Here is a 26,055-nt window from a genome sequence, read left to right on the forward strand (position 1 = left end):
GCAGTTCCAGCCAGATCGTTAGCCAAGAAGAAACTAGGGCACAAGCAGCTAGGGCCTTACCAAGTAGAGGCGCAGATCAACCCAGTGGCCTTCCGGTTGACACTCCCGGAGGGTTCCAGAATGCACCCGGTCTTTCATAGATCAGTGCTCACGCCCTACAGAGAGCCCCACAGGTTTCAAGCACCGGGGAAGGCGCCAGACCCGCTCAGAGAAGCGCCCAAAAAAGGGGGGTCGCCGAAAGGGGAGCCACTTAATGAAGCCACTGAGATTTTAGACTCAAGGTGGGGGGAGGACGGGATTGAATATCTTCTCGCCACAGAGGACACCCCGGCCAGCGCCAACAAGTGGGTGCCGGATTACGCAGTGGAAGAGCAGTTGCTCAAGGAAGAATTCCACACACTTTTCCCGCACAAGCCTATGCCGGCGGGCTTTTTCGAGGATTGTTTGTTCACACCCACACTCTCGGCCAGCACTTTCCGGGGTTTCTCGTCAGCTGAGGACTCCCCGGAGGGATCGCTTTCAGGTTTTGGCACGGGGGGATCTTATTGGTGGGAGAACCAACCCGAAGTGGGCTGGCGCAGAGACATGCCGAAGGGACCCTGGGAGGTGGACCCCCATCAAGCAACAGGGGGAGGAGGGCTCTTGGGTGATTTGGGGTCGAGCTCAGATTTCGAGCACACCGCGCAGGAGATGGAAGCGGAGGAGGTCGTCGTCGACGAGCCCATGGGGGACTTCCCGGACTTATCTCGATGGTTGCAAGCCTCAGGGGACGAGCTGTATCCTGGACTCACCCCTACAACAATGGAGCACCCGGAACCCGCACCGGAAGAGGGGGAGGGGGGAAGGGGGGGCTTCGAGGGGGGGATGGATGTCAGGGGTTCAGAAGGAGAGCCACAGGAGGGGGAGCAAATGGAGAGTGAGGAGGAGGAGTACGAGGGGGGCGCAGGCAGTGACAGTGGCCAGAGTTATTCCACAAGCCTCTCTAGCGAATCGGAGGACTCACAGAAGGGAGCGCCGGTGGCCAGAGCAAGGGAGATTCCAAGGGAGAAACCTCAAGAGGGAGGGGCCAGCGGGGAGTCCCTGAGCAGCAGCTGGAGATCAGGGCCAGCGTCTCCACCAGAGCGCAGTGGGGAGGGGGAGTCCCAGGAGTCGGGACCAGTGTCCTCACCACCAGAGGGAGGAGAGGAGTCAGGTTTGGCAACACCCACATCAGGAAGCGGGGAAACGGTCAGAAGGAAAGTCACCGGCTGGGCGCGCGCGCCAAGTTCAAATGTACAGGAGCGCGGCACAGCGGGGAGCCCAGGAAGGGAGCCAGGTCCTAAAGCCCGCCGGAGGGAGGGGCAAGACTCAGGAGGCTCCGCGTCAGAGGAGTCCAGGAAGGAGGGAACCCCAGAGGGCAGAAGGACCCAACGCAGGAAAGAGCAGCGCAAGAGGTGGAGCCGGGCTAGAATCTTAAACTGGTGTGGGTGGAGCAGTGAGTCAGAGGGGACTTAGCCGGTCTAGCGTTAAGACGTGGGTCTGCGCGCCCAGAGCTTGGAAATGGAAACTAAACTTCAATAAAGACTTTTGTATATAATATCCACTGGGCGTTGGTCCTCTGTGAGCTGGGACCTAGCGGCAGTCCTGACAGTATGTAACCCAAGGTACCACTGTCGTCTCTTCAAAACAAAGCTTTCTGCTTGAGTTACTAAGCCTTCCCTATACCATTCTTTTAAAATATCTAGTCTTGCAGCTTAGTATTGTAAGGGTCTCCCATTTCCCCATATTTTGATTTTTGAAAAGTTTTTAATTTTAATTTTTTAAAAGGTAAAAAGAACTGAATGCACAAATATGAATTTTAAGGTGTTTTTTTTGGTACTTGCTTTCTGGAATAAATGTGAATTGATTTGTTTTACATCATTTGGGACACGGACACCCACACACACCATAAGGGTGGGATTTTTTGGACCCTGCTATTTCTATATCCTTATCCTTGTTTTTTGATAACTGTTCTTGTTGAACAAAGCTAGGCCTAATTCCAAGGTAATTTCTACTGTTCAAAGTAATCCTTGAAGAGTAATCCTTTAATGCCTTTATAATTAAAGATGTGAGGGTGATTACAACAGGTGATCCTTTTGTATTTCATGGTTTACTGACCATTCAAGAGGTATTCAAGGAGCTTGAACTATTCATGAAACAGATTTGTACTGAATGTGGCATCATGGTAAGCAACCATTGTTTCTTAGGTAGAAGATATAGGATGTGGTTTATGTGTCCTTAACCCAGAGAAAAACTTAAGATAATCTTGAAGCAATTTATCTGAAATGGGCCTTGACCAGGCTCTTGAACAGACAGATAGATTTTTCCCTCCAGGATACAAAAGCAGAGCAAAATCCAATAGGAACATAAGAAAAGCCCTGCTAGATCAGGCCAAGGGCAGTGACCAACCAGATGCCTATGGAGTAACTGAGCACAGCAGCACTCTCTCCCCTTGCACTTCCCAGCAACAGATATTCAGAGGCATACTGCCACCAACAGTGGAGGCAGAACATAGCCATCATGGCAAGTAGCCATTGATAGCCGCCTTGGGGGAGGGGGAACTGCTGAGCTGTATTCAACCAACTGATTCCACCAACACAAGGGTTTCTGCTTCTGCAAGAGGGCTTTGCCCCTCTCCACTCCCTGAATGCACCCTGCACCCTCCCTAAATCTATTCTAGAGGGTTGTGGGGAATGCCAGAATAGATATGGGGACATACAGGGGGAAAGAGGGGGGGGAGTTTTGTTGCACAAGTGAAAATCCTTGCATTGACAGAACGACTTAGTTGGATACTGCCCACTGTGTTAAATCCTGCCATTAACACGCATAGTTCTGAATAGTTCTGTCATCAAATGTTCTCTTTTAATGCTATCTAATCCTAATTGAAAACTATTAATATTCTACTTAGAAACAGAGAAATTGTATGAACAACTGCAGCTGGGAAACAGTCCAATATTAAATTCTTATAGAGCCCTTTCAGTTTCCTTTCTGGTTTTCTGTCCCTGAGTTTGAAGGTAAATATTGTAAGGCCCATGAGCCGGATCAAGTCCACACAAAGTAAAAGAGAGCCAGGGGCTAATCTCAGATTGTGGCCTGAGATTTGGGGCACTCCCAAAAGCCCTGCATAAGGTCAAAGGTCTCTGCAAAATGTTCACTTCTTCTTAGATTGAATTGGGGAAGATTAGGTTCAGTAACAAATACCAGCTTGCTACCAAGGCCATGTGAACCTCTTCCCCCCTCACCTATGAGACAGTTGCTACCCAGTGCCTGCATGAATTTGTTGTGTTGCTGCATTTACAAATGTTTCAAATGCAGGAAAAGGCAGTATGTACTGCAAGCATCCACACTGGGTTTTAAACAACAACAACAACAACAACAACAACAACAACAACAAGAGATAAATGAAGAACAGCCCCAAAATGGATGCACATAAATTATGAAATCATAGGGGCTACAAAGGAAACCACAACATTACATATTGCCAAACAAGCACAGATGTGAATGATATCAATTGAATTAGCCAGGCTGCTGGTATGTTATACAAAGGCCCCTGTATCTTCTATCCCATTAGTTTTTCAGCAGTGGTTTTTGACAATACTGATTGGGTCTTTTGTGTACAAAAGATGACTCTACCCATCCTCGCAACCAGTCAAGAGAACTTATCTTAACATCTCTGATTCTGAGCTCATCCATACTGTCATCTGAGACTTTTTGTGGGTGAGCTGAGACTTTGCTGAACCCTGGGTGAGAACCTGGAGGCTGAGAAGGAGGGTGTGTCAGAAGGAAAATGAATTGATATAGATTTATATATGTTAGTAACCTTATATATGTTAGAAACCTTGTATTAGTGTCGAAGCAATGATTCTTCAATATCAACTTTGTTGGACTGGTTATGTTGTGCGGATGCCTGATGATCATCTTCCAAAGCAACAAGAGGTTTAAAGACTGTTTCAAGGCAAATCTAAAAAAAAGTAGTATAAACACTGACAACTGGGAAACACTGGCCTGCAAGCGCTCCAGTTGGAGAACAGCCTTTACCAAAGGTGTCATGGGTTTTGAAGATACTCTAACTCAAGACGCAAGGGAGAAACGTGCTAGGAGGAAGGCACGCTTGGCAAATCCACATGGTGTTCAACTCCCGCCCGGAAACCAATGTTCCCAGTGTGGAAGGACATGTGGATCCAGAATTGGCCTCCACAGTCTCTTACGGACTCATTGTTAAAACCGTGTTTACTCGGCAATCTTACTCGGCCACGAATGATCACCAAAGAAGAAGAAGATGATTAATGTAACAATTTTATATTTAACTGTGTATTTTTGTAATATTATGTTTAAGTTGTCTTTTGTTCAGTTTTCTGTACACTGCTTAGATATATTTTTAATATATTAAGCAGTATATAAATTAAATAATCAAACTTAATGTGTTGATAGTAAGCTTCCTGTACCTCCATTCTCTCTCGTCCATATGTTCTCCTCCAAATCACTACCTTCTCACACTCCCTGGACTGAGGCAGAATCATAGAATTGTAGAATTGGAAGGGACCATGAAGGTAATCTAGTCCAACCCTTTGAAATGCAGGATCTTTTTGCCCAGTGTAGGACTCATACTCACAACCCTGAAATTAAGAATCTCATGCTGTACCAACTGTGCTATCTTGCAGGAAAAAAGTGTTAAATGAATAGGGATAAATGTAATTGTTCCCTTTCCCTCAATTCCCTGTTCTGTTCATGGCTTGTAAATTAACTGTACTTTGAAAGAGATTTATTTTAAAAATAGTCTAAAGACAAAAGACTATGATAAAAATATATATTTAAACATCCAATTTTGGGTATGTTTTTGTCATTTATATTCAAGCATTCACATGAACATGTGATAACAAAAACTGGGGACAGGGGCATATATGTGTGCCAACAACTCTTAAGATCATTGTATGATTAGTGCAAAGACCATTAGAAGGTTTTAAAGCATGTTCAATTGATCCAAGGCTAAGAAGAGTTTCTGTTCTTGAGGAGAGTTTGAATGTGTTCAGTTGAACACACTTTAAATTCCCTACTGTAGTTGTCATGTGAAGATCTAAAAGCAGTTCATGTAATCTTGGAGGTGGGGCTTGCACACACACCTTCCCCATCACCAGTTTTACTTGACTGCATCTTAAGGTAGACACCTGAACATGGCTACAACGATTTTCTCAAGCAGGTCTTTTGTTGTTTTTGTAATTGCGTTCCATTCTTTTTCTGCCTTTTCTTTCAGAACGGTTTGATCACCATTGTCCCTGGGTAGGCAACTGTGTGGGGAAAAGAAACTACAGATTTTTTTATATGTTTATTTTATCTCTGTCTTTTCTGACAGTCTTTATATTTGCATTCGTTATCACCCACATCATCCATCGTAAGTATGCTAGTATAATCAGATTACATATATAGCCATTTGCTTGAAACTCTATTTTTCATTTTAATTTTTTGGACATTCAGAATATACCCAAAATGGTATACCTAGTTTGATCATTAACAAGACTTTCAACTGTTAAGCTTATTTCTTAATTCAGAATCTTAAGGCAAATGCATTTTATTCAGCTTTATTTGTTGTACTGCTGAACAGTTCATATAAAGGGAACATTCTGCTCCGCTCTCAGTTTTCCTGCAGATTAGTTTCATTGGTCTGTGACTGTTCCTTGGTTTGTGGCGTGCCTTGCTGACTGGAAAACCCCACTGGCAAACAGGATAATTTCCAAAAGTTGGTCAACGTTCACAACCTGTTGTATTTATTAATTTGCATATTTTATTTTTAAACTTATATACCACCATTCATCTGAAGATCACAGGACAGTCTATGGTATAAAAACATGAAGATACATAATAACAAACAAACAAAAACCCACAAGTTTTGAAGGCCACAGGTTGTTTAATTAGCCAAAGGCCTGGGAGAATAATGTTTTTGCCTGCCACCTAAAGATATGTAATGAAATTGCTAGGTGATTTATATTCCTAGGACAACCTACAGAGTAGTAAGAAACACGGTTTTACAATTTAATAAATTAATTAATAATAAATCACATAGACTAATACAGCAAATTAAAATTGAAGTAGCAGCAGCCTATTCAATAAAATCAACCACTCTAAATGCTTACATTAGCAGTTTTTTTTTAAGTCTGTGAAAACAGAAATGTTTTTGCCTGGTGTCTAAATGATAGCAAGAAGGTCTCTAAGTAGGCCTCCTGGCAATGTCTTTCCAAAAGCAAGGAAGCAAAGTGTGTCTCCAGTTTCCACCTGCCACACTTCAGATAGCAGGAGGACCTGGAAAAAGGCTGCAGATTATGTGGATTGATAAAGAGAGATGCCTCCAACAGTTATCTGGGTCCTAAATCATGTAGTGCTTTAAAATCAATACCAGCACTTTGAATTGAGCTCAAAAAAATTATGGGAGGCAGTGGAGTTGCTTTAGCACAGGCAAGATGAAATCTCTTTGCCTGGTCCATGTTCACAGCCTAACCACAGTGTTATGGACTACCTGCAATTTTCAAACTGTCTTCAAAGGCAGCCCCATGTAAAGCACATTGCAGTAATCCAGCTTCCAAGTTACCAGGGCATGGGTATAACCTTGGCAACAGAAGATCCTTTGTGCTCCATTTCCAGTCCAGCATCTTCCTGCCTAGTTGAGAGTTCCAGATCTACATTGTGACCTGCCACACGGGTTGGGCCATGACACATTGTGACAGCCCCATGGTTATCATGGCAACCTTGAAGTCCTGAATATCTTCTGCTAAGACTGCTTCTGAAATAATGTTGAGGTCCCTTAAGAAAATCAGTTTCAACTCAGCCAGCTCAGGTGTGGAGACTGCTTGGCAGAAGGGTGATTGGTACACAAACAACAATCCCGCCATGTCCCTAGTATACAACCCCAAGTACAAACACCCCAAATTAGCACCCAACCTAGTAGTAAGCATTGGGAGGGAGATGGAATCCCTGTTGACCATAACTATTTTTTTTGCCAGTCGTTTTTATAAACCACAGCAATGTTTCTTCTGCAACATGGTAGATAGTGTAAAGTGTAAAGCCAGGAGAGACTGGCTTTTTGTGCCCTGTCAAGTGATGATAAGATAGACTAGATGAGTCTCCATGACCAGATAATGGATAATTGATGTCTTACTGTAAACTGATCATGCATTAAATAGCAACATGTTAAGGAATCCTGAGGTTATGTTATTGTGGATGAGGATGGCACTAGAGTGGAACAGACCTTATATGCTGGCTTCTCCTTCTCAACCAGCCAGCATTTACTTACCCCACTACTACCATACCTCCCTCTGCCTGTAACCACTAGCTTGTGTTTACAGACTCTTGTCTTTCCCCCTCCCCCATTTAACACAGAGACATAACTCAAAACTAATAAAGCAGTTAAAGTATTTTTAAGGGAGTGTATACAAAAGATTGTCATAAATATATGTTTAAAAATCCCACTGTCAATTGCACTTGAAATGCAAGGTTTGGATAGCAGATAGGTCCATTTCACCAGCTCCTTTGACATGAACTAATGCTGTTTTTGAGGCCGACAGTCCAACAGATATTCCCTCCTGGAGGTAGCCTTAGAAAGCCCTGTGTTGTTCAGTTAGGTGGCTGGGACTTCTTGCCAGGGCACAGAGTCAACACAGTGCCCAGCTTTCTCTGTCCCTAAATGTCAGCAGTTAAAAATAGATCTGGACCTTAATTTGACAATTGCTTGTCATTCTTCTTTGCTGAACAAATTAATGAGTTAAAGCAAGTATCCATTGCTGGCTCCTTGCATCATGTCTCCTAATTGTATCCAGAGAAATCCGTAAGCAGCTTGGAATTTGGGTCATATTATGATGCATTTACAGGATTTCCTGATCCAACAGAAACATTTTTGTGTGAGAGAAAATATATTTATGGATATCTTTCATGTTGAATAATAATCTTGCAGTGTTTTGCCACCATAATAGGATAGAAATGAACATATTGATAACAGAAAACTTATTTATGGGGAACTGGTGTCTGCAGACGTTAATGTGTTACTATTGAGAAAACATCCAGCATATGTTAATTCTGGTTTTAAAACTTCCATTTTTGCTGAACAGTTTCAGTAAAATTTCAAGGCTAAATTTAGCAAAATTTGTGTTGTAGTTCTTTGGAACTCTAACTGTATATTGGATTTTGAGATTTGTTTTTATGTGGACAGTATATATTATCATTTAATATTTACATTTATTCTTTCTACAGGATCTCAACAAACAGGGTTCTTAAATGCACTCAAGGACAGTCCTGCAAGATATCCTTTCAACTGGAGTGCATTTGCATGCTCTTAGTTAATATTGTATAAATTTTAAAAGCATTGCTATCTAGATTTATTTGGAGTTGTTTACTCTTTGACAAACATTTGGGTTATGCTGTTATATGAAATTCAGACATACTTCCAAGTAATCCCTCTCTCTGGATTTACACACAGCAATTTGGATAGCCCCTATTTTATACTGTGAATGACACTTAGTAGTGTATATAGTTTTAAACATTCATTACTAGAATATGAAAATGGTTTTCGCTTTTTATCAAAGCAGTTATACTTGAGCAAGCAAGTGATTTTATCAGAAGTAATAAAAAGAGAATGTATGTTTTTAGAATTAAACTTCCTGACAGAATGATTTTGCATTGGGTGGTAATTTACCCAGTTTACTTCAAGAGAACTTCTAGCATTATCAGCAGAAATTAGCAGCAAATCCAGAAACAAAATAGGAAGGAACCTAACAACAAGTTGTGCCTCTCTTTCAAATATTTGGAACTACTGTTGCATGTTTTACCTGACTGTTGCTCCCCACTCGCCAAACCTATACCTACAGTGCTGATCCTAGCAGAGATCAACAAAGAAATTGTATATGGATTATAAATTCCCATCATACCATTTTGAAGACCTGGGAGTGCAGGAAGAAGCCAACAAGCAGCATTCTGATGACACACAGAATGCTGTTTTTTAGTAATGGGCGTGTTGTGTCACTTCAAGGAGAAGACAAACATAGGCCTTCAAACACAACTTTGCTTTATCACAGCATAACTAGATTGAGGCAAATGCTCCACCCAGCAGCAAGAAGTGGAAGAGAATTGCAAGAGCACAGTCAAACTAAAAAGCACTAACTTAACTCACTAGCATTTAAAACAGAGTGCATTTGGAAATACCATGACTTCAGTCCTGCACAAAGTTGTGAACATCTAAGTGTCACTAACTTAGTGGGAGATGCACAAAAAGCAGTGAAGATAGCAGCCCAGGTACTTTAAAAATAAAAAAATCTTCAGGTATAACTTCTACTATGTTCACTCACTTGTGTATTCATTGGTTAGAAATGCTAATGCACAAGTACCTCTGTGTTGGAAGAGCTTAGGTTTGAACACAATGTTCATAAATAACACAACAATAGCCTCCAGTTAAAAGAATTACAATAGCTTCTAATAATGTATTAGGCTTTTCAGTTCTCTGAAAATGAAAGAGCCTTTCAGTTGTTTTAAAATCAAAAGGTAGTTGATTCCACATTTGTGGACTATTCAGCCATGACAATTAGCTATTCATAATTTGCATTTAAGGGTTGGGCAGTTGGGGGGGAAATCAGGAAAGTGTCTGGTAGGGAAAATCCCGTGAATACAGTGTGTTTGATGATGCGCCTTCAAGCAGGAGTGGAAATGGTGGTGTGTGGTAATGACTCTGAGGCTAGAATTTGTGTCGAATTTCTGAAACTGCCAGTAACTCATAGCAAGGCCTTGGGCAAAATTTTGTGATTTCCTGATGCCTTCTGTTCTCACTATGTCCTAATTTTTGTGTGTGCAGTTGTGTCATGTGAGCCTAGGCTCTTTTGAACTACATAAGGAATGTTTGTTTAGGCTTCTACGTGCAAAAATGTAGGGATTAAAAGCTATCTGTGTACTAAAAATCGTGATAGAACAAGCGAAGGTCCACAGTACAGCATTCTGCCTCTTCTAAATATACATTTTCTGGATGTTCAGAAACTCAGCATGATAGTTATGGCTATCCTAGGCATTGGCAATTTGGAGCAATATATTCATGGCCTGAAATTTCCATTTAGCCATAATTGCTAATAGCATTTACATTCATTGACTTCTCGGTTACTATTCCCTTGACGTTCAATTACTGTGCTGGAAGCTGTGGTATGTTTCTTCTCCGTTTGGTCCATTGTTGGGCTCTCAGGTTTTCATACTTATTTGATCAGCTCCAATCAAACAACAAATGAGGATGTAAGTGTTTTTAACCTTTATTTAGTAACTATGTTTGTCATGGAAACAGCACACATGACAGTGTTTTCTGCTAAAACAAAGCACTGGAGTGGACACATTGATGCCCTGTAGGGAACAGCCCCCTGGTGGCATTAATGTTTCATTTGGGCCCAAATCTTATTTAGTGGTTAAAAATCTCCACTTCCTTATTCATAAGCATGGTCTTTAGGTCATTATGCATTAATGGGTGTTCTGCAAAAGCAAGATTTTTGACTGGAGAGAATGCTTATTGAGAACGCTTCCTTCTTCAGCCTGCTTGTGCAGCTCTGTTCCAAACTTTGGAATAAAGTAGTGGGAACCTAATGACCAAGATTGTGTTCTCTGGGTGGCATACCAGATTCCCTCCCTCAGTTTTATCCCCTTAGTCAATAGTGACTGGCTCAAGGTCACTTAGTGGGCTTCATAGCAAAATACAGATTTGAACCTGGGTGTTCCCAGTCCTACTCTGGCTCTCTAAATTGTTTCACCACTCTGGTTCTCTGACCTTGATGGATTGACCCAGACAGTGTTGCTTCTCAAGGACTTGCACAGGAAACAGTTGGTCATGCAAGGGCAATAGCTGCATATGAAGTTTGGATACAGATTCAGTCCTTCCTGAGTTCTGTTCTTACAAGCTTTTGGAGAGTATACAAGATATTCCCCTTATAAGCCTACGAAGTTCACAGACAGAGGTTCTGTGTTTTTAATGGGTTATTGTTTTGGTATTTCTATTTTTAATCATATTATTGTTGGGAGCCTCCTCAGGCCTTAGAGACACTGGATACAAGCCCTTAAAATTAATAAATTAGATAGCTCAGGAACCTCTGCATCATTGCAGAGACCCTTTTGAGCCAATCTGGCAGCATTTCAGCCTTCTCAGAGCTCAAATCCCCTGAGGCTCTTTTGTGACGCAGAGATCTCTGAGGCATCTCTTCACTGAGTGCTGGGAGGATTGAAATACTGCCAGTTGAATCAGAAACGATGCCTTGCACATAGCTGTTGGCCCCAGCAGTGCCATTTCCAAGCAAGTTCTTGAGATATAGTATGCTCTCTGGGCCAACATCAGTGCTTGAAACAGCATTTCAAGCCAGCAGATATTCCTCTCAGAAGAAAAGAAGAGGATGCCGCTGAGGCCTTACCCTGGAACATTCCTTCCTTTTGCTTTGGATGCTTCCTTCCAGCATCCTCAGCCAGGGGAACGGAACCCTCCCCAGCCAAGTTGCTCTGAGGGGGAATCATGTCACCACTGTGAAATAGCCCCCAACTGCTTGGCAAGACAGTGTCCAGCCGCCGCAAACCAAGTAAGTTGGTCACTGCTGCTTTAGGAGTAAATAGACTGATTCGTTCAGGAGCTGCTTGTTGGGAAGGGTTCCAGTTTTGAAAAGAGCATGTTGGAGCTGTCTGGGAGTAAATCACATAGCTTGTCAGTTTAAGTTGCAAACTTGTGAGAAACACTGTTACTTGAATGTGAAGATGGTGAACCTGTGGCCCTCCAGATGCTATTAGCGTCCCGCTCCTGTCAGCCCCAACCAGCATGGCCAGTGGTCGGGGACAATGGAAGTTGCAGTCATCAGGATAACCACAGGCTCCTCATACCTGCTTTACTGAGATACTAAAATTCCCCCCCTTTTTTTTAGTTATGTTTATTTGGTTTTTACATTTAATTTGCTTTATTCCTGTTATAAGCAGCCCTGGGAATATGATTCAAGAATGATATTAAAACATTCGTAATATATAAATAAAAAGTGGTGCTGCCACCAGTGACATCCCAGGATGTGATTAGGATGGAAGCAGCTGTTACATCCTGGAATGGAGAAACAGCTGGCACAGAGTATTCCTTTGCCCTTGGAGGGTATATGTGACAGTATGTTTCACAGTGGAATGTGGAACAGTGAGACGTTGTGAATAGAGTGACATGTTTGGTTGTAGGTTTAGGTTGTAGGGTACTGTTGGGTCAGCCTGGTTTACCTTAGGAGAGTACGGAAGAGTTGTAGCACTTTGTATATTGAAGAGTGCTACAAAAAGGTGCACTAACGTTCCTTTCTTACCAGATCAAGGGATCTTGGTCAAATAAAAGAGGTAAAGAAAACTTCAATCCATACAGCTATGGCAACATTTTCACTAACTGTTGTTCTGCACTCTGTGGGCCCATCTCTCCCAGGTAAGGGGTAAAATACAATTGTTCAGTATCTTCTCTTGCTTTTGGTTCTCAGTGCTCATTGAGTCAATTGTATGTAACTTGCAAGACCACATAGTTAATAATAATATAATGTGACATTTGAGTCCTCTAGTGTGGTGGTCATGTATGTTGTATGGTTTGCTGCTAATAAGATGCACATAAATCTGTTGTGTACCACCCATTCATCAGTTGTGGAGCTTGCAGTAACTACTTTTGGAAGGAAGAACCTAAGCTATGATCTTCTGATGATCCACAACAATTGATTTGCTCTTCTCTCCAGATACAGCAATTGCATTTTAAAATTGCTAGCAATATGTTTAAAAGCTTGATGTTGTAAACATTACTTATTGTTTATTTGATTAGAAATATATTAAAAATCTTTCGAGTGTGTTTCACACTTTAAAGCAGAGTACATTTCAGAATAAGAGCATGTTTAGAATGCGAAAAATGCTGCTGCTACTCAGTTATGGTGTGGATATGCAACAGAAGGTTATAACATCCTTGCTTCCTGTTAAATCTACCACTCCCCACACATTTTATAATGCTTATTTTATGTAAATGATGGCAAACCTGTTCAAAGTTTTAACTTGCAGATGTTCTACACTATTTTTGTTCTTCTCCACTTCTAACTGCTTATGGTAAGTTTTTTCCAGGCACCAATACTAGGAATTTTAAAAAAAAATTGTCTAATTAAATGTATACACTACCTTTTCAATTAGAAATATACAAGGCAGTTTACAATAAAGTTAATATTCTGACCAGTACACAACAAAAACTGAGTAAAACTATTGCAAACACGGTTTAAAAAATATTAGGAGCACTGAAAGTCCAAGGTGACTGTTAAGAAGAAAATGCCTGTGCCAACAAAACCTGTTCCTGAAGTTAGTAAAAAGGACACAAAGTGAGCAGCTCTGGGGGAAAGGCTTCGAAATTTGAGACATCAGTGCAGAAAAGGCCTGATTCCTGGTCACCAGTCACCCTTCCAAAAATGAAGGGGAAATGTGTGTGCATCCTATGGGGCGAATGCAGGCTTTCGCTGAAGCCTGGAGAGAGAGAGGGGTCGGTGCGCACCGACCCCTCTCACTCTCCAGGCTTCAGAAAGCTCTGCACAACCCTTGGGAGACTGGCGCGACTTCGCAGAGCTGCCTGCAGTCCCGGGCTTCGTGCAGCTCTGCGCAACCCTAGGGAGCCTGGCGCGAAGTCCCGAGGGTTGTGCAGAGCTGCCTGCATTCCGCAAGCCTGGGGGAGACCGGCGCGACTTCCCGCTGGGCTCCCTAGGCTTGCGGATAGCAGGCTGTTCTGGGGGTTGGGGTTATTTCCCCCCCCAAAAAAAAACCCCGAGGTGCGTCCTATGGGGCGGTGCGCCTATGGGGCGAAAAATACGGTAACCTCTGTTGGGGACATCCAGAGAAGGCCATTGAGGAAGATCTTAAATAATTAACAGTTTTAAGTATGTGGTTAAATTTTTCAGCAATGATCTGAGGTAACAGAATTGTGTAAGTTATCCCATTTCATGATACAACTCTGTTAAACTAACAAGCAGTTCCCCACTAGAAACTGAATAACCTTGTTATTCTGTAGAATGCATCCACAGTAAACTTTGATTAGAGTTTCTATTTCATTTTTTAAATGTTCCAGTCATTATTCTAACGTAAGCACCATTGAGTTAAATGAGGTTTAGTCTCAAGTAAGTGGGTATAGGATTGCAACCTTCAGAAAACTTCAGACCAACTGTTCCAGAGTGACTTATGGATTGCAGCCAGTGTTCTTCCTCTTTTTATGTTGTCTCCAAGTTACAAATGTATTGCAAAAACTCAGAAATGCATTTTACTGAAATCTATTTTACTGTTCCATTAAAAGGGGTGTTGAAGCTATTCTCATATGGTTCATTGTTCTTAAGGTGAAACTTTTTTTCCTTTTAAAGCTGGACCAAAATTATCTAACCAGAATTTTTTGTAACAAAACTTTTTATTATTCTGTAGCTTAATTGACAGAAGAGGATTTATGCAGCCAGATACTCCACAGCCGGCAGCACCCTCAAATGGCATTACAATGTATGGGGCCACACAGTCTCAGAGTAATATGGTAGGAACCATCCCATAATGTTGATCAAGAGCCCTGTGAATGTTTTCCTTCTCAGGTTTCCTGCGAACTAATCAAGTCGCTAAACTAACTGGATGCTACTGGTACTCTCTGTTAGGGGATATTTCATTGTTGTACTGTAGTAAACTGCAACAAACTTCTAGATTTTCATAAGCACTTGGGAGGGGGGAAGTAGTGTAATGGACAAAAGGAAAAGATTGTCTACCTCCAGACAGTTAAATATAGTGCCAAGAGAAGTTTTCATGTATGGTTGAAGTTTTGCCTATCTTTGTTAGCCTTAGATGGACCTTGGATCTTCAATATCATATTTGTTGCTTTTAAATTCCTTTTTCCCAAAAGTTGATTGTGTTGCAGAAATCCTTGCTTCCTGATACGTTTCTACAAAACTTGTCATATCAACATGAATAGAATATTTATAGAGAGGTCTTTGAATTTCTTGTGAACTTAGAGGTGGCCACTGTACTTGACTATTGCAAATTTCTAAATAATGTTTTTGTTTTTATAAATTGTGCCAATTACTCCCATTGTGTCTTCTTGAGAGCAATACATTTTTCTCCATGTGCCAAGAAGCAGAACCCAGCCTGAGGAAACTTTCTTAACCAAAAGTCCTCATTGGAGTAACCTTCTTCTAACATGTATGTTCTGAAATAGTGCCAACATTCCTTTGTATTTTTGGCTTCATGGATTTCTTCCCAGTCTCCAAGGCAAAGAAATAAAACCAGTCCCAAGCATTTCAGATTTTTTGCAAAGTTAGTTTTCATAGCTATGTGGATACTCTCTTAGAAATGAGAAACACGTGATCAGTGGACTTATTAAGAATTGGTTCATTCATCATTTTTTCATATTTGTTAACAATATCTGTTTCTTAGATTTTAAAGATCAGACACATTTAACCGACTTCTAGTGTCAATTGTATCTTTGATAGCATTTTGAATGGTCATTCATAGTGTGATCCTTTATATGTGTACTTGAGTGACATTTCCAGTTCCATGGATATAGGATTGCAGCCTTGTCTCATCTTGGCTGCTTTAATTTTCAGAACAACTCCAGAAGGTTTTCTTTAAGTGGGGTGGCCTGAAAGGGGTGAATTATTTGCTTGCCTTATGTTTACACCAGTAGTTCTTAACATTGGGTCCCCTGGTTACTGTAGCCTTCGGAGAGCTTTGCCGGCTTGTAGGCAGAGATGATAAAACGATATCTCTAAGAGATTGCCAATAAATTGTTATATTTAAACGTTTTTCAGTTGTCAAATTATTGTAGTGTTTCTTTGCCTTGTGGCAGTTTCTCTTCCTATATTTTTACATTGGGCCTTTACAGGGTAGTTTGAAACAAACCCACATGCTCCTGTTTTTAAGAAATGCTATGTTCAGGCCACTATCATGGTTCGCTGTGTATGAACTGAAAATACCAATGCACACAGGGAGGGCCGCGTACAGACCCACTTGCCTAGCTCACAGTCTCCCTCAGGTCTGGAGGCTCCCTTCCCACCATTATTCATTCTTTCTGGTCTACAGCTAGCCTTACTTTTTCCTCTACTCCTTACCTGGTTTAGTTTTCTGGACAACTTCCTTGCTATTCTTTCCCTGCCTGCTGTGCCACCTCTCCTTTCAGGCCCTGGTTTAATTTGGCTGTATCACAATTAGATAATGTAATCAGGTGCCACTTAAGACTCTTAGCCAAATGGCCAAGTTCAGAAATAAGTAGCAACTACTCCCTCTTCTCATACATTCTCTTCGACGTTTCTTTCACTCGCATACTTCTGCATCTTCACATTACATGGAGATGAAATCAACACTGAAAAAAGTATGTGTGTGTCTGATGTAGCATATGTTGACCAGCTGCTGTTTCAACTATTTAGTTCTTTAGCCATAGTTACTCTGAAAAGTTAAATACAAAGGATATTGTGTTTATTGGGATAAAGGATGAAGCATGGTCTTTTGGAAAAAGTGATAAATTTCCTTGCTAGAGAGCAATTTTTGTAAATGCATATAGATATATGCACATATATGCACATACACGCGCACGCACACACATATATATATACTGCATGTAAAAAAAGAAACTAATTCTAACTGTTGTCTCATGTTTTGGGGAGTCTCCAGAGTTTATCAATCTTTCCACATAAATTAAATTTGTAAACTTAAATGCTTAAAAAGAGATTTTTTTAAAAAAGGCAACCGAAATCACCAAAAATCACAATCAGGATTTTTCTTCCACCAGATTTAGAAGAAAAGGCAAGTATATTCATGTCAAAAAAAATTAGACACTTATGCCCATGAAAAGATGCAAAATATTACACATACCAGATTTTTTAAAAAGTCAATTATAGTTTCTCTCTTTTTTCATAAAAACAGCCTAGTTATAATGAAATCTGAATTAAACACAAACATGTTAAAGCTGACACTTAGGATCTCTTCACAGTCAACCATGATCACCTGTCAAACAGATTTGAATTAGTGGCAGCTTACCTAGTTTATGAGATTACGCATTATAATGACACAGTAAGACAGTTCTATGTGTCTCCCCCCCTCCCCACACCATGGGCTTGCCATTGAAACTATTGACAAGCACGCCATCACACACACTAGGATTTAAGAGCTGCCATTCTGTATATCACCAGGCTCACCCACTTCCTCTCAGTTAGTTGCAAACAAATATGGGCAACATGCAGGTGAACAGTATCTTCTTTTTAAGTGGCATGGACTTCTGTAAGCAGAATGGGACCCCTCCCTTTCCCTTCTTCGCCTTGCAGTATCCAATCTGCTCTGGAGGGTCCCCCAACCAAAGGCCTGTTCTGGAGTGTACCCAAAGGGGAGGAGCAGAGGAAGTGGAAGACCTATCATGCAAGCAGGCTTCCAAACACGTAGCATCAGATATAACCCAATAGTTATACAACCAGTTAGTGGCCATGCTGGGGATTGTTTCTAAATAGGGAACTTGATTTATAGCAGTGATTTTAAATTAATTTATTTTTTCTTCTTTTTGATTTAAATCATGATGGACTCATTCAGAGTTGTCAATTTTTATTTTAACACTGATACATAGAGTTTGCAATCCATTTTGTTAATATTCCTAAAACTAGGTGCAGATATTCAGTTGTGCTCCCGCCAAACAACTCCTCCGAGTGATGACATATGACGTAAAGTTCTATAGCATTCCTTCAGATTTTTTCTCCTATAAGTATCCCAGGCTACATTCTAAAAGTTAGAGCCTGGATAGCTCAGTTGGTTAGAGCATGGTGCTGATAACACCAAGGTTGCAGGTTTGATCCCCATATGGGACAGCTGTATATTCCTGCATTGCAGGAGGTTGGACTAGATGATCCTCAGGGTCCCTTCCAACTCTGTTCCTATGATCTATACGTTATTTTAATCTCTGCAGACTGATTTTTCATGCCTTTTTGTTGTCATTGTTCTTGGTATCCAGGTCTGTTGTGATTCTGTGAATTTGTTGTGCCATTTGCTTTTTTGTCATCTTGTGATCATAAAGATTTGTAAGAAGATGAGCTCAAATGGTAAACTCCATAGCAGCACTTTTAAACACCTCTCCCCTCTGATAAATATTTTTAGCTCTAGCCTTTTTGCAGTAAATCAGGCAATCCATGTCCCATAGTTCTTAATTCAAAAGAACTTGCTGGTGTGAAATTTGAAAGTAAAAGACAACTGAAATCTTTCTGATCCATCTAGTTTATGCTTTTACTCTATAATGGCCTCAAAAAGCAAAATATCTTTATTACTATACTTTAGTCACCACTGCTTTACTTCCTAAATGTTAAACAGTATTTGGTTTTTTATGTTTTCTCTCAATATTTCCGTTATTTTAATAGGGAACTGAAGTTAGATTAACCAGGTGGTAATTGCCAGGATCACCCTTTCCTTTTTGAAGGTTGGTAGTATATTTTGGTTCCCCCCTTTCTAGTACACATCCAGTTCTCCATCACTTTCTAGTAGTTTTGTGAATTCATTAACCAATTCCCTTACACCATAGAAATGTGCCATGAGAATCCACAGACTTGCTGATTATTCATTATTCCTAAACATGTTATCTTTTCATTAGAAGCTATGGCTGCAATCCACTTACACTAGGAAAAAAATTGCTTAATCGGAAGATAACTGCTGATTCAGTGTTGTGGATTGTGTCCTATTTCTCTCTTCATAACTGACCAACTCAACCCATTTTTCTTATTTTTGAAGAGAGTTCTGTGCAAGAAAGCATTTCAGCCATTTTAGAAAAACCTGTTCCTTCCACATTTCTCATTTGAATATTAACTGTTGCTGGATCTACAATAGTTTCAATATTCTATTGTCCTGGCTGTGCCAATACCTTTCTGCAATATACTTTCTTCCTTTTTCCTTTTGCAACTTTATAATAATGTTGTAATAGTAACATTTATTCAATTTCTGTTTCAAGTTTATGATATTTCTCCTAGTTTATTTAGGGATGGGGATGACACAAATCTCTGAATGGTTAGCCATGGTTAATTTAGGATTGAAATTTCCATACTGCCTTTTAATAGAAATTTCTAGGGCAATTAAATTGCAAGTAAAACCAATCAAACTAAAATGAAAAGTTATAGGGCTAAACTTAAGTCTTTAAAGTCCAGGAAAAATGTGAAGATGTTTGCCTTGCATCAAAGTACAATAAGGAGGCATCAGGCAGACTTCTCTGAGGAGAGCATTCCTTAATTTGGGGGTCACCTTGCTTTATAGATGATGAGCACCAACTTACAGCCTTTCACAGAAGATCTAACCTATAAGTAGGAACTAATGAAGATAGGCAGCTCTCCCAGTTATCTGGTCCTAAGCCATAAGGCCTTTCGAAGCTAAAAAATAGAATCACTTTGGCATGGAAACTGACTGGGAGCCCATGGGAGCAGCATAACACCAGTGTGGTGTGATCATTCAGTCTCGGTTAATTCAGTATGTGGCTACGACAATACCAACTGCAGATTCTCTGCAGTCATCAGAGGCAGCCACACATAGGAGTGCCATAGCTCCGCCTTGCGTGTCCCAGTTTCAGTCCCCAGCATCTCCAGGTAGGACTGGGAGAGGATCCTCTCTGAAATATGGAGAGCTGCTGCCAGTCAGTGTAGAGTAGAACTAGATGAACCAGCAAGTCTGACTCAGAAGACAGCTTCCTGTTTTCCTAGGACACATTGCAGAAGTCCGACTTGGAGGTTAACGGCGTAAGAACCACTGAGGCTAGGCTCTCTGTCAAGGTTTCCAGCTGCTGCACCAACCTAAACTGGTAAAAAGTATTACGTTCTACAGAAGTAACCTGTACATCCAGAGACAAAAATAAGAGATTAGGTGCATGAGTATTCTCTCTTCCAACATTTTATTTCTCCCTGCTAGTCTTAACTGTGGTTAAATGTCACACTGACAACAACGTTCATGTGATTGGCAGCAGTGTTGGTGTGATTAACAGTCAAGTAGGATTTAAAGCTGGTGTGACAAAGACTTTAGTGCGTCCAACCAGGACCAGGGAGACTGAGGCTCAAATACCCACTTGGCCATGAGTTTTACTGAGTGATTTGGGTGATCTTGGAACAGTCACTATCTTTCTGCCTAACCTACTTATCAGGACTCTTGTGATAATAAAATGGGAGGAAAAATATGCATGCTGCCATGAGCTCCTGAACAAAAATTGGGACATAAATGTAATCAATCAATATAAATAATAATCAGGGTTTACTCTTAACTATGATGTAAGGTAGTTTAAGGTAGCAGTTCCTGCTAGGGCTGAGGAAAATGCCCCCTGTTTATGACAGATCATTTTGGGAAGAGGGGTTAACTTACAGTGGCAGCAGATGGCAAACGTTCATCCTTTTCCTCTTTTCTTACACAGGCTTTAAAGTTGTACTTTCATGGTCGCTGCCACAGACAGGAACAAAAATGCAACTTTAAAGCCAATGTAAAATGAGAGAGAGAAACTGCCGCTGCTCATAGCATGCTTGAATCAGCCACCATAAATATTTCTCCTATTGGCCATTATTAGCAGCTATGTCAACATGATCCTTAATTATCAGTAAAGTGGGCAGTGGGAGATTTGTAAGTGAGAAGGTAGCAGCTGGCAGGAGAGAGTGTGCAGTCTCACCACCTGTCTCCATTCTCTTAACTGTGGTTAACAGAGCAATAGCATTATCTCTGCAATAGCCTTAGGAGTCCACAAGTCAGCTATGACCATTGTGTCTCAATACATGTGATAATTTATTGAGTTCTTGTTTCTCCTTTTTTCATTTTCCTTTGACAATATCTGTTTCTGCAGAACCCTTTGCCAATTTTTCTGTGCATCTTCTTACTCTCTGTTTTTCTATATTATGAACAACACTCAATCATATATTTTTTTGCATACAGCCATTTGGTGGACATTGTAGGGGATTAGTTAATTTTAGTGATGAACATGCTGTTCTTTGTTTGATAACACTTGATCACACTAGTTTTAATTCCCCCCCTTTATCTTTCTGAGTAGCACACTTCAGAAGACCACTGTAAAATCCACTGCTTCTTCCCTAACCATTTCATCCCACAGGTATTCTGTGCCATCATCCTACCTAAATAATACCCACCTAGACAGCATTCCAGTCATAGAAACCACTTCCTAAGTTATAGTTAGTATTCTTAGATTAATGTTTAATTACTCCTATTTCTTTAAAAACTGTTGGATAACTAAATAACCTTGTACTAAAATTTATCAGACATTTGCAAAAAAAAATCAATATGTGTAATGTTACTGCTCTTCGTTGTTGCCTCTTGATTCAGATAAATAGTTGTGTTTCAGTGTTGTAAATAGGAACTCAAAATCTCTGTTAATTTGTATAATTTGGGGGGCAGATAAAATCAGATTTTTTTAAAAAATGAAATTGTTTCAAATTGATTTTTGTATCAGTTATATGACAAATAAAGAAAAGCACTGGAATTTAAGTATGTGTCTAACTTGCATTTAGTTTATGGCTATTGTTGTACGGAAATAACATTTTAAATGGCTTAGACCTCATATCTGTATAAATAAAGGCAATGTTTTAATAAGGTAAAGCCTTTTAAAATTAGTTGGTTAGGTTTTTCTGACAGAGTGCTTCAGGAGTAGGCTCCTGGTCTGACATTTTATTTTGGCTGTGCAGTTGATATTTTATTCTAAGGAGGAATAGGTAATTCTAATACATTAAGAAGATTGCTTGGGGCAAATTTACACAATACCAGAGTTTAGATTTAAAATACCAAATCTAGAGCATACCTTATTTGGGCATATATCAGTGGACTGGCCTGACAGCCCTTTAAATATATTATTTTCATTTATTTTAACTCTTAATTATTGAAATGTGCTGGTAGTGACTTGCGAGGTGGTATGGCTGGTAGTATATCACCACCTGCAGAGAGCAATTGCTAAGGAACACAGAGGAATCATGGTTTGCTGGCCCAAACGTCATTGGCCAGCATATTACTGCTAAATGGCCGGCAGCATCAGCCCAGTAGCTCCAGCAGCAGCACGTAACTCACACCAGTAAAAGCATGAAGCCATTTCTCCCTCTATCACCATTCCATGATAGTGGCCATATATTGCCTGCTAAGTCACTTTGAGCCATACTACCTTGCCAAGTGCTACTGAAACACTTTTTTATTATCCTTAAATGTGAATTGTTTATATTTGTGTTTCTCAGTATTTGTCTCTTGTGGAAAATATACATTGCTTACACATCACACATACTCACAGTACTACTCATTATCATCTCATTTTCCCCCATAGGACATTTAAAAGAGAATTACTACTAAGCTTTGTTTGTTATTGTTGAGATCAATTATTATTTCTGCCCTTTTTGTTAAATTCCATAAAGAACAAAACCCTTATCATCCAAATTTGCACAAGGCAAGAGACTGAAAAGCTACGAGGAGTCAAGAATGCATGCTAGTGGCATGGGATACAGAACAGCATCTTGTTCACTGTGTGATGTGAGCAGTCCAGGGCCACACAAGAGGAGTCCTCTTTGCACCTAGGTTAACCCAATTTCATGAGGGCTGAAACTGATGCAGAGAGGAGGGTGCAGTGTGGATTCCTTCTGTCTGATCCCTGGTTTATAACAGTACCTGGCAGCAAAAAATAAGAGCACTTCAGAGGCTTCCATACTGCAGAGGTAACTTGTGTACCTGTCCTAAAGTGTCAATAGCCTATGTTTTTTCTTAAATTGCAATCTAATACTATGTGAGCTTATTGCAGGTTGGTCTACGCTAGATACGCTGCAGTTCGTCAGGCACAGTGTCAATTCCATAGGAGTTGTCAGGAGCAGTCTTATCCCCTGACACATTGTTCCTGTTAACTTTCTGTAGCCGTCTTTTTTTGGCTTCAGCAAAACTGGAAACGCGATAAATGATAAGTAGGATTTTTGGAAGAAGTGCAACTAGAAGATGGGCAATGAAAACTCAAGTTGGTCACACATAGGAAATCACACAACAACATGAAGATGCTACTATTAATGCATGTTGTCTGCGTTATTGCTTCTCCAGGAAGCAATAGGATGGAACTTTCCATTAAAATAATCCAAGCTCAAGATATACTAATCATAAATAAAATCAAATTATTTTCATATTAGTTCAAAATTGACCCCATTTCTATAATTGTAATCCTATCGTACTGGAATAATCACAAAGCATTCATCTGTATTTGAAGTTAAGCACAGCCACTTACTGTAAGCCGCTATTTCAAAGCAATTTCTCCTTCTCTTTTAAAGATACATGCAAATAGAACATTTTGGATATCCTTTTCTAAAGGTTCCAAAATGATGTAAAATAAATTCCAGAGCGTATACATCTTTTGTTGCATAACAAGGCATTTCTTGGTTTGTCACTTTCAAATTCTTGATTGTTTGCATCTGTCTCAAGAAACACAGAAGTGTGCCTTCAGTGGTGAAGTCAAACCATTGGAGAATCACAGTTATCAGCAGAGACCGGTAACTTCTGACTGCTGCCTCCCTAGTAGCTAATATATGATGTTTCTTTGAAAGAAAGGTTCTTGCTCTAAATGCTTTTTCAGTGCAGCCATAGTGGCGTTGAACGTTTTGAACAGTGCTTTAAGAAGCAAGCTGAAACTTTAATCTGAATGATGAAAAATACTTTGGCCATGATTTCATCTTAAGTACTTTACTGGAATGAGGCTGAAGTACAGTGAACTGCATTCAGAATGAACCACCGTGTAACAGCAAACATTTTTCAGAGTGTCAGTTATTAATGAGTAGCTTGGTCCAGACATAAAATATACTTGCCCAATCTGTCTCTCGTTCTATAAAGAATTCTGGAGATAATGGCCTTTAAGCATTCCCAAATTGCACCGATGAAAGAGGCACGCAGGAGGACGTGCCGGCTCTGTCCTCTCCACCTCTGATGTGGGAAGGTCTGAAAGGGAGTTTGTAAGTCCATTTGGCTGAATGAGGTTACAGCCTTTGCCACAGTCAGGAACTCTGTACAGTGGGAGTGCCTGGTGGCCTGATTACAAGGGCACAACTGGAGCAAGGGCACCAGGGCCCATACATGCAATGAGCTTTCATACATGCAATGAGCTTTGAGACAGAAAGCTTTGAAGCAAAATTTCATCTTTAGCAAAAGTTAAAGAAAAGAGAAGTGGAAAAGAACCAAGGGCATGCATGTGTACACACACACATGCACACACCATACACATTCTTGTCTAGCTAGATAGAAGTGTGTAATTTTTTTCATTTCTGTTTTGCTGAGCTTGAATGACTCGTTTTATTCATGGAAAACAGGGTAGATTTTGTGATAGGGCAGTGGCTATGGGAAGCCCCCATTTCAAATATTTCCATAGCCATGAATACAAGTGACCTTAGGCAAGCCTCTGTCTTTGTTCCAGTCTTCTATTATGTGGAGATTAAGAAATAATAATGCATGTGAAATGTTTTGAACGCTCAGGAAGAATCCTATTTAAATACTATTTTGATTTTTCTGGTTATTTTACAATGAATGCAACCTCGCTGCAAAATCTTACACCTCTTGTTTTGCCCTCAGTGAGTCGTCTTCCTTTCTTTTCAAAACTGCTTAAATTCAGAGAATAAAATTGTAAGATTCTGAGCATAATAAAATAGTAAACTATTACAGAAAATGCTGCTTTATTTGAGGCAACTTCATTATGAGATGCAGATTTAAAAAATACTCTTTGCTTTTGTGTGTTAACTTTAGCCCTTAGTCTCGTTTATCTGAATAGTAGGAAGACTGTATAATAATCTCACTTTATGTTGTGCTGATTACCTAATTCAAATGCCCTGTTCAAAATTGTAATCCATGTCCGTCTTTCATTATGGACAGGTTTTGTGTATTTCCATGTTAGCATTGTTCAATATCAGCAAAATCAAACGAGACAGTTTAACTGCTATGTACTCTGGTGTAGTCCCCACTAATTTCAGGATATAAAAATTATCCGTGCACTTGGAGATCCAACAGAAAAAAATCTTGTTTCAATCCTCTTCTTGAATTCTAAGAAAGATTGCAATATTTGCATGCAACATTTAATATGTTTGAGCCTGTTTCCAACATATATGATGCTTGGCATAATGCCCATTTAAAACGTGTGCTTGCTGTATTTTCCTGCAATATTCTTTCTGATTCATGAAGCTGCATCTTCTATAGCATCTTACCCAGATTTAACCAATGTAGTGCCTTCCAGATGTTCCTGGACTTTGGCTCCCATCAATCATTGGCCATGCTGACTGAGGCCAATAATTGTATTTCAACAATATGTGGAAGGCACTGCATTGGCAATCTGAGGGACTCTTATCAAAGAGGATCCAGTGCTATGTTACACAAAGCATGTTACTTGAATTGTTAGAAGTATTGGCTTTGAATGTGCACCTGTACAAATGAGGCCAATTATTCCATTTACAAGATCCTGCAACCTCCAGTGTGTTAAATAAATGCAGTCCAAAGTAGTTTTCCAAGAAGGATTGAATGAAACACCTTTTCTTTAAACACTTCAGGAACAGAAATGCTTGTGCCGCTGTCTTTGTTTTATGCAGCATTAATGTTGCTTATCTACTGGTTAAAAGATGCTCATGCGTTAACGCTGCTATCCAAAGCAAATTCAAACCAAAAGTAAGCTGTAAGGTCTGCACAAAAAAAAAATGCCATTTTTAGTTGGGAAAAGTTAGTATCATTTACAGATTATTTTCTTTAAGAGAAACGAGGACTCTAGCTCTCGCATACAGCAAATGATAGTAATAATGCATACTGTCATTTTCCTGGGTTGCACTAAGATGAGCATGCCCTATATGTTAAACTGACAAAGAAAAATTACTAACAACTCTTTTCTTTCTCTTCACACCCCATTCCTCTTTTGCCTATATCCTTACATCTCTCTCTCTCCATCTTTCTTTCTTTCTTTCTTTCTTTCTTTCTTTCTTCCTTCCTTCCTTCCTTCCTTCCTTCCTTCCTTCCTTCCTTCCTTCCTCTCTCTCTGCATATGCTTTGTATATTATTTTGGCACCCTCC

At 40.2% G+C, this 26,055-nt stretch overlaps 1 protein-coding gene and 3 long non-coding RNA genes across 7 annotated transcripts in view; 1 reads left to right on the top strand and 3 right to left on the bottom strand.

Annotated features, from left to right (window-relative positions):
- Positions 1 to 26,055, top strand: part of ZDHHC14 (zDHHC palmitoyltransferase 14) — a 75,515-nt gene that overhangs the window by 45,854 nt on the left and 3,606 nt on the right. For all 4 annotated transcript variants that reach the window (XM_083732544.1, XM_083732543.1, XM_083732545.1 and 1 more), the window contains exons 4-8: positions 5,270 to 5,407; positions 8,254 to 8,302; positions 10,167 to 10,269; positions 12,339 to 12,448; positions 14,449 to 14,551. In XM_083732544.1, coding sequence (XP_083588670.1) covers positions 5,270 to 5,407; positions 8,254 to 8,302; positions 10,167 to 10,269; positions 12,339 to 12,448; positions 14,449 to 14,551 — 503 coding nt within the window. The remainder of the gene's footprint in view (positions 1 to 5,269; positions 5,408 to 8,253; positions 8,303 to 10,166; positions 10,270 to 12,338; positions 12,449 to 14,448; positions 14,552 to 26,055) is intronic.
- LOC310841694 lies at positions 5,579 to 6,843 on the bottom strand. Its single transcript, XR_014562699.1, has 3 exons — positions 6,599 to 6,843; positions 5,821 to 5,846; positions 5,579 to 5,727 (listed from the first exon to the last, which is right to left on the bottom strand). It is a non-coding gene; the product is annotated as an uncharacterized lncRNA (long non-coding RNA).
- LOC310841709 lies at positions 10,333 to 16,724 on the bottom strand. Its single transcript, XR_014562716.1, has 2 exons — positions 13,850 to 16,724; positions 10,333 to 13,445 (listed from the first exon to the last, which is right to left on the bottom strand). It is a non-coding gene; the product is annotated as an uncharacterized lncRNA (long non-coding RNA).
- The window catches only part of LOC310841673, a 129,106-nt gene continuing 122,017 nt past the window's right edge, over positions 18,967 to 26,055 (bottom strand). The window contains exon 2 of the long non-coding RNA XR_014562678.1: positions 18,967 to 26,018. This is a non-coding gene — a long non-coding RNA (uncharacterized lncRNA). The remainder of the gene's footprint in view (positions 26,019 to 26,055) is intronic.

The sequence above is a fragment of the Podarcis gaigeae genome (assembly GCF_964106915.1).
Source record: "Podarcis gaigeae genome assembly, chromosome: 3".
Taxonomy (NCBI): Eukaryota; Metazoa; Chordata; class Lepidosauria; order Squamata; family Lacertidae; genus Podarcis; species Podarcis gaigeae.